At 40.4% G+C, this 13,912-nt stretch overlaps 1 protein-coding gene across 2 annotated transcripts; it reads right to left on the bottom strand.

Moving 5' to 3' along the window:
• Nucleotides 1-3,021: 3,021 nt before the first annotated feature.
• nr2c1 (nuclear receptor subfamily 2, group C, member 1) lies at nucleotides 3,022-13,343 on the bottom strand. 2 transcript variants are annotated; one of them, XM_059335425.1, is made up of 14 exons: nucleotides 13,064-13,343; nucleotides 11,164-11,298; nucleotides 10,144-10,377; nucleotides 9,910-9,988; nucleotides 9,630-9,809; nucleotides 9,388-9,538; nucleotides 8,432-8,528; nucleotides 7,918-8,102; nucleotides 6,226-6,379; nucleotides 5,982-6,103; nucleotides 5,666-5,808; nucleotides 5,328-5,465; nucleotides 5,084-5,189; nucleotides 3,022-4,899 (listed from the first exon to the last, which is right to left on the bottom strand). In XM_059335425.1, the coding sequence occupies exons 2-14, from the start codon at nucleotides 11,233-11,235 to the stop codon at nucleotides 4,728-4,730; spliced, it is 1,833 nt and encodes a 610-aa protein (XP_059191408.1). In that variant the 5' UTR covers nucleotides 11,236-11,298; nucleotides 13,064-13,343; the 3' UTR covers nucleotides 3,022-4,727. The 2 variants fall into 2 exon arrangements, with proteins under 2 accessions (XP_059191408.1, XP_059191406.1); XM_059335423.1 differs by lacking the exon at nucleotides 13,064-13,343 and adding an exon at nucleotides 12,863-13,012.
• Between the last annotated feature and the right edge of the window lie 569 nt (nucleotides 13,344-13,912).

The following is a 13,912-nucleotide window of genomic DNA, read 5'->3' as shown; positions in this document are numbered from 1 at the left end:
TTGTAGATGTTTTGAAAGGGTCCATTTTAACCCGAACTATGATATTTTTCTCAACCTAAAGAGTAGTTATGTTTCCATGTTTTATGTTTCCTGACCATGTTTTTTATTTCTGAATCTTATCAGTCAGAGACCGAAAATTATTTTCTTAATCATAACAGAAAATAATAAGTCAACTAAGTCTCAAAAAGTTTTTTTTAAAGTAAAAGTTTATCACAGGACACACACGCCCTGGTTTTCTTAGTGAAAGCCCTGTGCTTGACACATATACAATACTACTACTGTTAAATATTTCTGTCAGAAAGCCTTAAAGGCTAATATGACAAATATGACTTAAAAAGAATGCGCTTATCAATCAAACAGTAAGTAACAGTAGAAGTGAGAAAGTAAAAATGTGTTACAAGCTCTGCAAGTAAAACATATTTTAAAGATTTATTGAGCAAATATCAAAATGCATGAAGAATGCTGTTGTAACATGCAATGTTATACATTGTATGTTGTGCTATTGGTATAGTATTCTATAGTGGTGTTTTCTGGAGATAATTGTTTGTTTTGCAGTTTTGGGGGTGATTATTTACAGTTTATTTACTTCATTGTATGTATGATAATCACCTATAATAACACTTCACACAGCTGACATCTCCTTTGCTGATATAGAGGCTAACACAAGAGACAGCTTGTTTTGCAGCATTTTCACTCAAGCACTGAAACCCAAAGCCCCAAGAGGCCATGGGAAAAGTCCAACTGGCTGTTTCACTCACATTCATTCAGCTCGGTCATTCCAAGCTTTTAGTGTGTGTTAATCCACCTAGCCGTGAACACAAAAGCTCATGTTGCATCACAAATCGCTTAACCTTTTACAGTTACACACAATAAGTTTTTGTTTTTGCAGTTGCAAAATGTTTGGGCTGTCCTCTTTTGTTTGCACAGACCATATAGTGAGTGCACCATACAGTGACATGCATTATTCTCTGTGGTTCAAAGAGGGCGAATGAAGTGATGCAGTAGGCTGTGCATATTTAAAAAAAAAAAGACATTTTTTAAAAAGCTACACTGGACAATGGACTTCTAAAAACAGCAGCAGACAATATAATTCATCTGATCATCAAGTTTTAATGGTCCTACAGTGGCTTGCAAAAGTATTCATACCCCTTGGATGTTTCACCCTTTTGTTGCTTTTACACATGAATTCATGGTCGATATAATTTGGCCTTTTTAAAAAGAATTTGCAAAAAAACCCTCTTTAATATCAAAGTGAAAACAGATTTTTACAAAATAGTATAAATTAATTAAAAATAAATATGATAAAATAAATGATTGCATAAGTATTCATACCCTTTAAAATAACTGAACTAATTCAACAAAGTTCCAGCTAGTTGATGCCAGCAGTGTCACAGTTAGTGAAATGGAGATCACCTGAGTGCAGCTGATGTGTGTCAAGTGATCGTAGTATAAAAAAACATGTGTCTGGGAGGTCCAGTCTCTGATACATCCCTATTCCTGCTACAATTGTACCATGAAGATAAAAGAACACTTCTAGTAACTCAGAGAAAAGATCATTGAAAAGTAGGAGTCAGGAGATGACTACAAAAAATATCCAGCTCACTGGACATCCCACAGAGTTCTGTTAAACCATCATTAAGAAATGGAAGCAGTATGGCAGTATGGTTTAAATCTGCCTAGAGATGGCCGTCCTCACAATCTGAGTGACCTAACAAGAAGAAGACTGGAGAGGGAAGTCACCAAGTCACCAAGACACCTAGGACCACTCTGCGGGAGTTATAAGCTTTGGTGTCTCAGATAGGAGAGACTGTACATATAACAACTGTTGCCCTGGTTCTTCACCAGCCGGAGCTGTGCGGGAGAGAAAAAAAGCTCATCAAATCTCGCCTGGAATTCGCCCAAATGCATGTGGGAGACTCCAGGGTCAATTGGAAGAAGGTTCTACTGTCTGATGAGACAAAAACTGACCTTTTTGGCTATCAGACTAGATGCTATGTTTGGCGAACACCAAACACTGCACATCACCACAAACGCACCATCTCCAGCGTGAAGCATGGTGGTGGCAGCATCATGCTCTTGGGACACTTCTTAGCAGCAGGCCTTGGAAGCGTTCGGGTTAGGGTCTTCTTTTTGTCAGGTCACTCAGATTGTGAGGACGGCCAGCTCTAGGCAGATTTAAACAAGTGCCATACTGCTTCCATTTCTTAATGATGGTTTAACTGAACTCTTTGTGATGTCCAGTGAGTTTAATTTTTTTTTTTGTAGTCATCTCCTGGCTTATACTGTTCAATGATCTTTTCTCTGAGTTACTAGAAGTGTTCTTTTGTCTTCATGGTACAATTGTAGCAGGAATAGGGATGTATCAGAGACTGGACCTCCCAGACACATGTTTTTTTATACTAAATCACTTGATACACATCAACTGTACTCAGGTGATCTCCATTTCACTAACTGTGACACTGCTGGCATCAACTAGCTGGAACTTTGTTGAATTAGGTCAGTTACTTTAAAGGGTATGAATACTTATACAATCATTTATTTTAACTTATAGATTTTTAATTCATTTATACTATTTTGTAAAAATCTGTTTTCACTTTGATATTAAAGGGTTTTTTTTCAAATTCTTTTTAAAAAGGCCAAATTATATCGACCATGATTTCATGTGTAAAAGCAACAAAAGGGTGAAACATCCAAGGGGTATGAATACTTTTGCAAGGCACTGTATCAGTGCCTTTATCAGCTGGACACATTGACTGGGTAACTACAGCACAGGAATGCTTACAGGTGCTGTCCCCTGTTCACCCATATCCACAGAGCACTAATGAAAAATTGATAAGCCAATAACACACTGAAAGTATGCCCCCTCTGCACAGCAGCCTGCAGCGTCTTCCACCTTCACGTTGACACGAAACGGTACAATATGTCAGCAGGTTAGGATACAGATTTTACATTGTTAATTCAGGAGGAACATGTAAACAATCTGCTGTGTTCATAGAAAGGGGCAAGTTCCAGAAAGCATGGTTACTAGTTTTTCATTTATTTGAACTCAAGTCTGGAACAAAGAGCTGTGACAGGTTTTACTCTGCAAAGTTGTCCAGTTAATCTGTGAACATGGATCTACACAGTGGGCTGATAAACACAAGCAAGCAACAGTCTAACTGTGGAATATTGTTCATTTAACTGATACCATGTTATTTCAAATGTTGTCTACCAATAACACAATGATCTACTCTTTTTAAGAAAGGGTCTTTGATTGGCAAAGGTCGAAGGTTGATTAGCTTGGAATACTAGTCAACTAAAGAATGTTTAAGGCTTTTCATACTCCGTTGAGGTCTTTGAACTCTTAACAATGATGGCAAAAACTATGCAAGTGTATTTTATGGATATCATGCATGATACACTACTGCCTTTTTAAATAAGAGAGAAAAACTCTGGTTTTACCAAAATGCACGTATAATAAACATACAAGAGGAATTTTTCTTCTGAAAAGATACCACCAAGAGGCAAATCGTGTTTGAACTCACAAATATCTGACATCGAACAGAAGATATGCTTTGTGCCTTCAAACTCTGTATTTTGAAGATTAGACTTGTATTTAGAGATTAGTTTAAATTAATTTTCTACCTTTCATATACATTGGTCTCAAGATTTACTGACTTGGATTACATTTTTTTTTAACTTTTGGCAACATTGAACCTGAAATGCCAATACATTGTTTATAGAATTGATTACATTCTGTTCAATTTTGGATATCATTACATCAATACTTTCAGCTTGCCATTTGTCTTTTTTGATAAGTGAGGCAAAAAAGGAATCTCTTCATCCAAGCTGTTGAACTCCCAGTTTATAGAGATGACTGGGCACAGGTCCAACACATCATACTTTTGGCAATTTGGGGGTCAGCTTGTCCAAAATACTGACATACAAACAAAATTCAGAGTATGAGAAGCTACACTTCATTCTTGTACAACAGTACATATCATATATCAACATTGCATATCATGAAGAATTTAGAGAGACAAATATTAGGAGAAGGTGTTTTTATTTTCAAATGTCTTGACCATTTCCATCCAGATCATTTTGTCCAAAAGATGGAATTCATTTATTACCAAGTGCTGCCCATTTTAGCCTTCTTGGAGCATTCTATATACAAATCTATATACACAACAACAACTTCATGATGTCAATTATTTGACAAGTGATGTTGCCTGATCCTTTGGATTGGCAAACAAATATGAAATAAAAAGGTTATAACCTTTTGAGATAACAACACCTCACAAATCAATTCACATTATGACAATTTTTTTCCTCGTAATCATTAGAAAATAAAAAAATGCATGACCATGTCAGAAAGCAGTGGAAAACAAACCTGATTCCTTCAAAGTAGAAACAAGATCGGCAGAAAAAGGAAAGGCTTGGAGGCGATGAAGCATAAAATACTATGTACAATAAAAAGCGCAATCTACTATGCAGGTTTCAAGGGTTCGTTCCTGAATGGGCAGATATTGGCAGGCTCACTCGCCACTGGAGTTCATTTTATTCATTCCTCTTTGTGCTCTACTGACTGAGGAGTAGTAGAAGTAGGAGCAAGGTAAGAATTCCCATAGGACGCTGTGTCATAAATACAGTATGTTGTGACCACTTGGTGATCGGTCTGTGGAGCACTCAGATTGGCCGGCTGTCCAGTTTTCCAAGTCCAATGCTGCAATTACAAATGACACAGCGTGTCAGACCCCAGAGACCGCCTGGCTATTATAATCGGTGGACTCCATCTTGAGGATGTAAGGGATGATGCTGTCGATCTGCACATTTCCGATGAGCCCGGCGAAGAACAGCTCCTCAGTGACAGCTGCACTGATCAGCCGGAGGGCAGGGAGACGCAGCAACAGCTTGGATAACCTGAGAGCAATGAGGGGGAAATGAGACATCAAATTTGAACATGTGCACTGTAGCAAGTACATCTATGATACCATCACAAATCTGACTCACTAAATATGGAGCAATTCTCTATTACTACTTCTCTAATCATCCCCTTCCTGTCAGTGAGCGGTCACTATTTAATACACAGGTAAAGCCTACTGACCGGTAAGAGTCTTCAGGGTAGGTCCGGGTTACATAGTCCTGCAGCTCCATGTAGGCCTTCTCCTGAAACCGCTCGATCTGTGGGGTATTATCTATGCCTGGGTGATCTGATACAAAAACAGCACATGCACAGAGTCATACAAGGGTCCATGCACATTTGGCCATATGTGCAACTTTTGATTCTGCTCTAACAAGAACTTAAAAATGTAATTTTCATTTTGCACACCGGCCAGTTGTCTACGCACCAGGACTAAAGAGAACGATGGCTTTGAGGTAGGCGTATTCATAAGAGTCAGGGGTCAGTTTGGTCATGCTGTTACAGAACTCTTGCATCCTCCAAATGTGCTCCATTACTAGTTTCACTCGATCTGGTGACAGCTTATCTGTAGGAGATAAAAGAAAAGAAAAAGGTATAGTTTATTTGGATATGCAAGACAAACTGTGCCCCCCAAAAATAAACATTACAGATCTCAAAGTCGGCATGGGATTAACCCATGTTCCCCATATTAGCATCACACTGCACAACATAAACATTGTTTTGGCTTCTGAACATTTCAGGGAATAAACTGCAGAGCCCTCATACCTTCCTGTAAGCTGGTCTGCAGATGGTTGATAATGGCACTTAGGATTGTACCAACATTCATAACATTGGAACACTGTGCCAGACCCAGGGCGAACAGCTCGTTCCAGCAGGCTTTCATTAAGTTAATGTCATTGTCTTGACCACTGCAAAATAAATAGAATAAGATTAATTTCATTTTACTACAGAGAACTCTTGGCCACATAAGGAAAAACACACTTAATTGTTATTTCATAATTTAAATGTAATGGCACAGTCCAATGCTGATATTTAAAAAAGGTGTTATGAAACAATTAAAAATCTTATGACAAAAGCTTACCCAAGGGTTTGAAAGGCAGGGATGGAGCGTGCCCAGTGCATAGAGAGAAAAAGTAGCCGTGAAGCTGACTCACAGATGTAGTTGACATTGAGGTACTCTGGCACAGGCAAAGGCATCATAAGCTGTAGGAGCCCATTATAGAGTGAAGAGGGGAAAAATGACAGTGTTTAAACAAATGTGCAACTCAGTAAAATCTCAATTGGATAACTTCTTGAAGGGGAAAGGTCAGTTGCTGGACTTTTACCTTGAAAGGGATATGGCTGTCAGAGAGAATAGGCCCCTCCAGCTCCACCACAGGACCTGACTGATCTCCTGACATCAGCTGCATTGTGGCCTCCAAGGAATCTCCTGCTGAGCCATCACCAGGGTGAAGGACTTTGGCCAGGGTGTCAAAAGCTCTAATCATAAGAAACATACACACAGATCAAATTAACATTAAAAGATCCACATTTTGAGTTTATCTAATACAAGGCTGTCAAATATGAGAGTCCAATACGGCCCACAGGAATTTACTTTTGCGAAATAAAAGTGTCAAAAGTTAATAATCAATTAGTAATTAATTAAACCTGCATTCTCAACACCATTCACATTAGGTGGCGTGGTGATGGCAGCATTACTATGCTGGAGTAGCCTGGCTAACACCAGACCAAATCTCATTGGAGATTAGGTCTGGACACCTGCAATGCATTTCTCCGTAGAGGAGGTGTGGTTTACGATCCTCCGGAGCCGTTTATTGGACGCTTAGAATGTCTATCAAAGCGTCTGTAGGTAGCTCTTAGCCAATCAGATCAGTTATACCAGATGACGTAGTAGAGCAACAGAGATGGATGTTTGTTGTGTGTGTGTCTGTGAGAGTGTTGTTTGCTGCTTTGCTTCTCCAGTTCTCGCTTTCTGCAAGATTATTTATTTTCACGCTTTATTCCCCCTCATGTCATTCAGCCACACACATCCACTGATTTTATGGGCAATAAACAAGCTGCTGCGGGTCTCTGGGGGCTCCGCTGTCCCCCGGCTCGGAGCGAGATCACCGGCGGTGACCGGCGGTCTCACCGGCTCGGCGCAACGAGCCGCAGAAACCGCCCGTGCGGCGCTAATAGCCCCGCTACCGGTGATCTCGCTACGAGCCGGGGGACAGCGGAGCTGCCGAGAGACCTTTCGCCTTTCAACTTTCGCTCTAAACTATTTAAAACACCATCTACAGCTAAAGAGAGCTTCGCGTCCGCAGCAGCCATGTTGGATCCGGAAAGCTTCCAAGTGCCGAGTAGTACGCGTCATCGTCTCACCGTCCCTCCCCGCTCTGTGATTGGATCCCTAAAACAGGGCTAAGATAATCGCCTCGTTTCCAGACTGGCTGGAGGTTCGAAATCAAATTCGAGCGCGCAAGGCAGTCTGGGTATACCCAGGCTAATGCTGGAGCGGAAATATATGAAAAATAAAAACGATGTCTAGATCTCTACAACTTGTTCAAATCATAAAGAAGTGCAACTTCATTACAATAGAGGGGGGGAGGGGGGGTACTGGATGTGCTGTTATTGTAAGGTTAATATGCAATGTTTTACTGGTGTGGCCCACTTGAGATCAAATTGGGCTACATGTGTCATGAATTAAAATGAGTCAACACTCCTGATCTAATACATTGCTAACTAGCTTACACAGAAAGAGAAAAATATAGGATAAAACTCAAAGCAGCACTGTACTGCACCCTTGACATATGGTTCATTTTGATTGACTATGGGTGAATCTAATTAAGCCCTTAAGAGCTTAGTCAGAAACCACATGGCCCTGCAGGAAATTATATTAAAGCTTTGTGACAAACAGAAAATAACAGCCCCTGGGTCTCCTTGTCCTGTCTATCTCCTGTATACGTATCAACGTATCTAGAAACAACTGTTGGTTAGTATCAAAGCCTCTTGATTCTTTACGGCATCTCTCTCACCGAGTGATATCACTTGCAGTTTGCTCGTCTCCTTGGATGTCTGTCATCGAGCTGTCCCCGTTGCTAAGGGTTTCAACTCCCATCAGGTCACTGCCGCCGTCACTTGCCTCCCTGGCCTTGTTGAGGTGGGCAAGGGACGTCACTACATTTGCCAGCGTGCCGAGGTCACCTTGCGATGGGTCATCCTGTGGAATGGGTAGCTGTCATTATCAACTATGTTTCATAAACACACACCTTTAAATTTGTTAGCAGTGCTCCAGTCAACAAAACATTTGTGCTCATCACTGAACTACTTCAAGAAAGAAAATTTAAAACAGAATTGGTCCACATTACACAGATATTTAGACACATGCATATTTAATAACAAAGCAATTATTACTTTCCTAATTACAAGTTATCAATCTGATGTATTTAAAACCCATATGTTGTTAGAGGCCATTATATTTCACAATAGCTAGACATGACATGTCATACTTCAGTTCAGTGTGCTGTCACTTGACTGTGTCAGCGTTACCTTGTCAGGGGATGTTGGAATCAAGATGGTGTTTTCCAGCTTGGAGAAGGGTTGTTGGATGTTCAGCAACATGCTTGACTCCAGCAAACTGGTAGACCTGAAGGTAGAGGAAAAACGTCTCTCATTGCATTATGTAATTCTGAACCATGTGGTATAATTAAGACATTACTCAAACTCAGTTTATTAGTTACATGTGTACAATCTAATTTAATCAAATCTACTCCAATGCAACAAATCCCATCTTTCTTAATCTTATATTGTTCATTTAAGGACAATATGTCCAAGAGACATGTTACGCTAAGGTAATTTTTGAGGCTGCAGTAAGGGCTGGTGTTGTAGTGGAATGCATTATGTTGAGAGGTGTTTCTAGTTTTCTTTCTCTGTCATATATGTAAATGGTGAGGACAAAACAATTGAAATAACTTCCAATATGGAGTCCAATAGGAGCCCACAGAGCAGAGGTTTTCAATATGGGAGGCAGGACTATTCAGGGGAGCTCCCAGCTGTTTCAGGGGAGTCTCAGTGAATGGAAGTGAAAAAATATCACACTAGTTATTACATTTGTTAAGGAACTCATATGAAAAAGCCTAAAACATGTATGACTTGGTTTAAGGAGTAGTTTCAGGGAAATTTGACTGTTGTTCCCACATTCCCAGAGTCAGAAACTAAGAAATGCCTTAGGAAAGACTGTTATACACTGTTGTACTGCATTTGGTATAATCTGAAGTTATGTCAAACAGCATTATAAGGCTATCTTGGCTCAACTGTTAAGTAACTATGGGATTAAATAACATAATCATGATTCCATAGGCATGCACAAACAGAGTTACTAAGGTGAGGGCACGCCTTTCTCCATGCTTTGTCTGAGGGGAGGCCCACAGTCTCAGACTGCCATTGAGTTATAATAAATGAACAATGTTTTTATACAAATATTCTATTTTGTAAAGTGGCTGTACCTGGCAGTTTCCTTGTCCGTCACAAAAGTGGGTGTGGCAGCTAGAGGGCTACACAGGTTTTTGCGGATGTAAATTTTCTCAGTGGAGGCTGCACAGTTGACAGATTTCTCTCTGGTTGTCACTTCAACAGGCTTCCTCTCACACTGTACCGCTAAAGACAAAAAAAAGACATCAGACCTTATCTACTCGACTCCTAAATGACATGGCCACAACTGTACAAGTGGAATATTACACTCTCTTACAATCTTGTTTCATGCCCAGAGCTATGCAGCGCTGCAGTCGACAGTACTGGCAGCGATTTCGGTGGAGCTTGTTGATGGCACACTCTCCAGAGCCTCTGCATGTGTACACTAGGTTCTTTCTAATGCTGCGTTTGAAGAAGCCCTTGCAGCCCTCACAGCTGACAGCTCCGTAATGACGCCCTAAGAGAAGAAACAGAAAACAGGGTCAGGTTGGCAAATGCTTTCTCAAGTGTGTCACTAAAAAAGAATAATGTTAAGGCAAATTAAACTCAATTCCTACCTGAGGCCTTGTCCCCACAGACAACGCAATACTCCACAACTGGCTTCCCAATGGACTGGTCCGACCCGTCAGTCACAAACTGAAAAACAACCCGAGATAATGGGATAATTTAATACAGCAAACACTGCAATAAGTTTAGACGGACAAAACATGTTAATGTTTCAGTCACAGGACCTATCAGTAACTTGTTTATCGCAACAAGCTGAAGAACACACTAATGTCCTCTGGCAATACCTGAATCTGCTGCCCAGCCAGATCAGGAGAGGCAAACAACAGCTGGTTAACCCCAGAGCCGTCTGGAGAGGTGAGGATGACCTTGTTGGGTGAGCCTTCCTGCTTGGCTAGGATCACCTTCCCACCAGGAGAGTAGTCAGCATTTGCAAGGATATACTGCTGCTTTCCAGGGGAAGATGGCTCAAGTGCTGTGACGATCTGGATCTTCTGGCCAGTCTGTTGATCAGTTACAATCTATCACAAAACAAAAAAAGAACACATGAGTGAGTGCTGACTGTATATGAAGAAAGACTGTGGGACAAGTTAAGCTAATGATAAAAGAATAAAATTACAAAATATAAATTGTGGAAATATGATACAGTATTGGGTTAAACCATCATCTACTTTTTAAACTTGGATGTGATTTTGCCAAAAATGTGCAAATACGGTTTATTTGCATACATTTAAAAAAGAAGAGCATTTTCTTGGGGTGGAAGTATAAGTAGTTAGTTATAAGTATCTAGGTGTATACCTGGATAATAAGTTGGAATGGTCCCTAAACACAGACGCTCTTTACAAAAAGGGGCAGAGCCGCCTCTTTTTCTTAAGGAAGCTCAGATCTCTAGACATCTGAAGTAAGATTCTGCAGATGTTTTATCAGTCTGTTGTGGCAAGTGTGTTGTTTTATGCTGCAGTCTGCTGGGGAGGCAGCATCAGACACAGAGATGCAAGGCGGTTGGACAGACTGGTCAAAAAAGCTGGTTCTGTGGTTGGAGCCAGGTTGGACACACTGGAGGAGGTGGTGGAGAGATGACCTGTCAAGATGTTCGAGGCCATCCTGAAATATCCTGAAATCATCCGCTACACAAAACCTTTATGGACCAAAAAAACAACAGTAGATGGCTCCTCTCTCTCCGTTGCAGGACGGAGAGATTCAAAAGATCCTTCACTCCTACAGCCATCGGGCTGTCTCATTCTTCAAGAGCTAACAACAATTTTGAATTTGAATTGAATTTTGAATTTGAAGGGATGTCACATCACCTGAATTCTGTGTCCTAATGCCATGTTGCTGTCTGCTGACACAAGTTGAATCCTTTGAGTCTGTCCATCCATTCTGATACTGCATGCACCTTTTTCCACTGTTCTTCACATCAGTGCCCCATGAGGCATGCACACCTGTAGAGAGAGCATATGTTTTACTTTATATCTTATTAAAGCAAACATTTGGTCAGGAGAATACCTATGAGTATAAGGCTAACTTTATTCTTTAGTCATTTTCTTATGATAGACACTTCTTTATACATTCCAAATTATCCTGTTACTTGAAAACAGGTCATAAAAATATCACATTTTTCAGAATCTGGGTACTTAAGTAAAGTAAGTACTAAGTAAAACAGCTGGGCGCAATAGGTTTTAGCAAAAATTAAACAGGAGTAAATAGTGCTTTTGCTGTGGACCTTTTTTTAGCAGATCTGTAGAGGTACAGGTGGGATTGGGGTAAAAAACAAAAACAAAAAAAACTACAGTGCATACATGTGAGGTACTGCAGGAACATGTCACCCAGTGATAAAAGTAGGGCTCAATTATGTTTTGAGGGTTCTGGGAAACAGTGGAGGTCTATGATACAGACGATTAATCTCGTCCAGACAACATTGACAGTACACATTAATAGAATCAATAATGCCACCATCATGCTTTAATAGATAGTTGAACCCTGCATGTAATTAAGACTTGATAAATAATTTCATAAAACTTTTACCGTTACCACATGTGTAAATAGCACGTACTATAAATTTAAGTGTGTCGAGGCACCCAGAGCTCGGAGTCAAATATTTTTAAATTGGATAGACTGTTTCTTAGTTCAGAGCTGTTAATAATCATGCAGTCTATGTTAATAATATGACCACTAAGAGCCAATTCGTCTTAAAAACACTTAACTAACGTTACAACTACTCCTTTCCCTTCTGTTTAGTAGCTAGTGTAAAATCACCTCTCCCTTTAGCTGCAAGATTTTTCTGGCCGAAACGTGAGTTATATTTCTGCACGATGTCAAATTTAGCTTGAGCTGTCTGTAATGAATCAACAGGTAAAATACAGACATCTGATTTATTGCATTGCTTGTCAGCTTTGGCCTATGCTAACTACTGTAGCCGGCGCTAGCTCGAAACTGTACTATTGGTGGCCTTGTTATAAAATGCGGCTTAATATCACTGTAATGTGACAACGAATGGCCGGTAAACCCGCAGTAGTAACCCAAACAAGCTCTTGACAGCCAGCTATTTAAAATCGATACGGAAGATAAAGGTATTTCTTTTCCTGTGGGTGAAAGGTCAACATTGAAGGGTTAAAGCACGCTAGGGTTCAAGGCCCATGATGCCGAGCCGCAGAGTCCACCGCGGGACTTCGGTTCTCACAAACCGGGCAAACATCGCATTAATTCTCGCATTGGACCTCCACACCAATAATCAATTGAACACGACAACTCGTGTCTTAACGCTACAGCGTGCCGCTGTCACACTCAGACTCCGATTAATTAAATGGCTGCTTAGTTTGCGGAGGCTAGTTAGCAGCGCTAGCACACAAGCTAACATCAGCTAACAGTAAAACGGCTAGCTGACGCGGCTAAGCTTGTTGGCTAACTAGCATGTCCGTTAACAATATTATAGCTATACGTTAACCTGTAACGTTGGTTACGGAAGCAACTATACAGTCGAATACATACAACAACATTACTGCCTACCTGCCGACTTTAGTATTTAAGCGCGGGGTTCCGTACGTCAGTGCTAGCGAGCTAGGCTAGCTGTAGGCTAGCTGTGGGCTAGCTGGTAATGGTTGCTCCGCTGCTGCAGACCGACTGAACACTCCCTCCTTCCTGTGCTAGTGGCCGGTCCTGTCTCTTTCTTCAACACCTTTATGCGTCCACATTAGGAAACATTCTTACCTGCCGAGAGCCGTTGGGTCAGGCAATGTATAGTTTTCAATAAATTAATATTTTAACTGTTTGTTCCAGATAGTGGGAGGGTCAGAGTTCGTGACCTTTTTTCATCAATAAAACGATCCACGCACATGCGCAGTTCAGTGTCTGGGATCCATCGCTTGCTCTGGTGTGTGTCTGTCAACCTGTCAAAATGTAGTTTTAAGGTTACTTAGCTTCAGTTTTTGTAACATGGGTAATGGCGTATCTATCACCCAGTGTATAATAAGTAATTGTATTAATAGTTCTGCATGTCACATTTGTCAGAGCAAATTTAAAATAATAGAAAAGTAATGCACACCACGGGTTGTAACGAGGATCTGGAAGTAGGCTTGAAAGTAGGGGAAACTGCCTTTTTTGAGCATCAATCACATGATTGTGTGGGCATGAAATGTCATCTGACAAAAGGCATGCATAGAGGGCCAAAGTGTGCAAAACTTTTCTTTTCCCTATTTTAGTCGGAGCAAACACTTAAATGCTTAAAAATGTTATGCTTAAATTGAGGTACTGGTACCACACTTACTTGGGAGTAATTCACAGGGAGCATTACATCAAATAATCATTGGGTGTTATATTATGAATTCAGGGTTAAATGTTTTTAATTTTGAATGATAATAAAAACTGAGAATATAGTAGGTGAACAACACCAACCTACTGCTCTTCACTGACTATTCAACACTCTACAGTTGTACAGTGCTGATATGTCTGCAATTTAAACCATTTTTTACACAAAGGATGTGATGTACTGAAAACATTTTTTTGGTTTCAGTACACTGAGTATTTAAGTAATGTATTGCCCTGTTTGCTGACTATTAC

This window comes from Centropristis striata, chromosome 6 (genome assembly GCF_030273125.1).
Source record: "Centropristis striata isolate RG_2023a ecotype Rhode Island chromosome 6, C.striata_1.0, whole genome shotgun sequence".
NCBI lineage: Eukaryota > Metazoa > Chordata > Actinopteri > Perciformes > Serranidae > Centropristis > Centropristis striata.
This window is presented reverse-complemented; position numbering and strand designations above follow the sequence as displayed.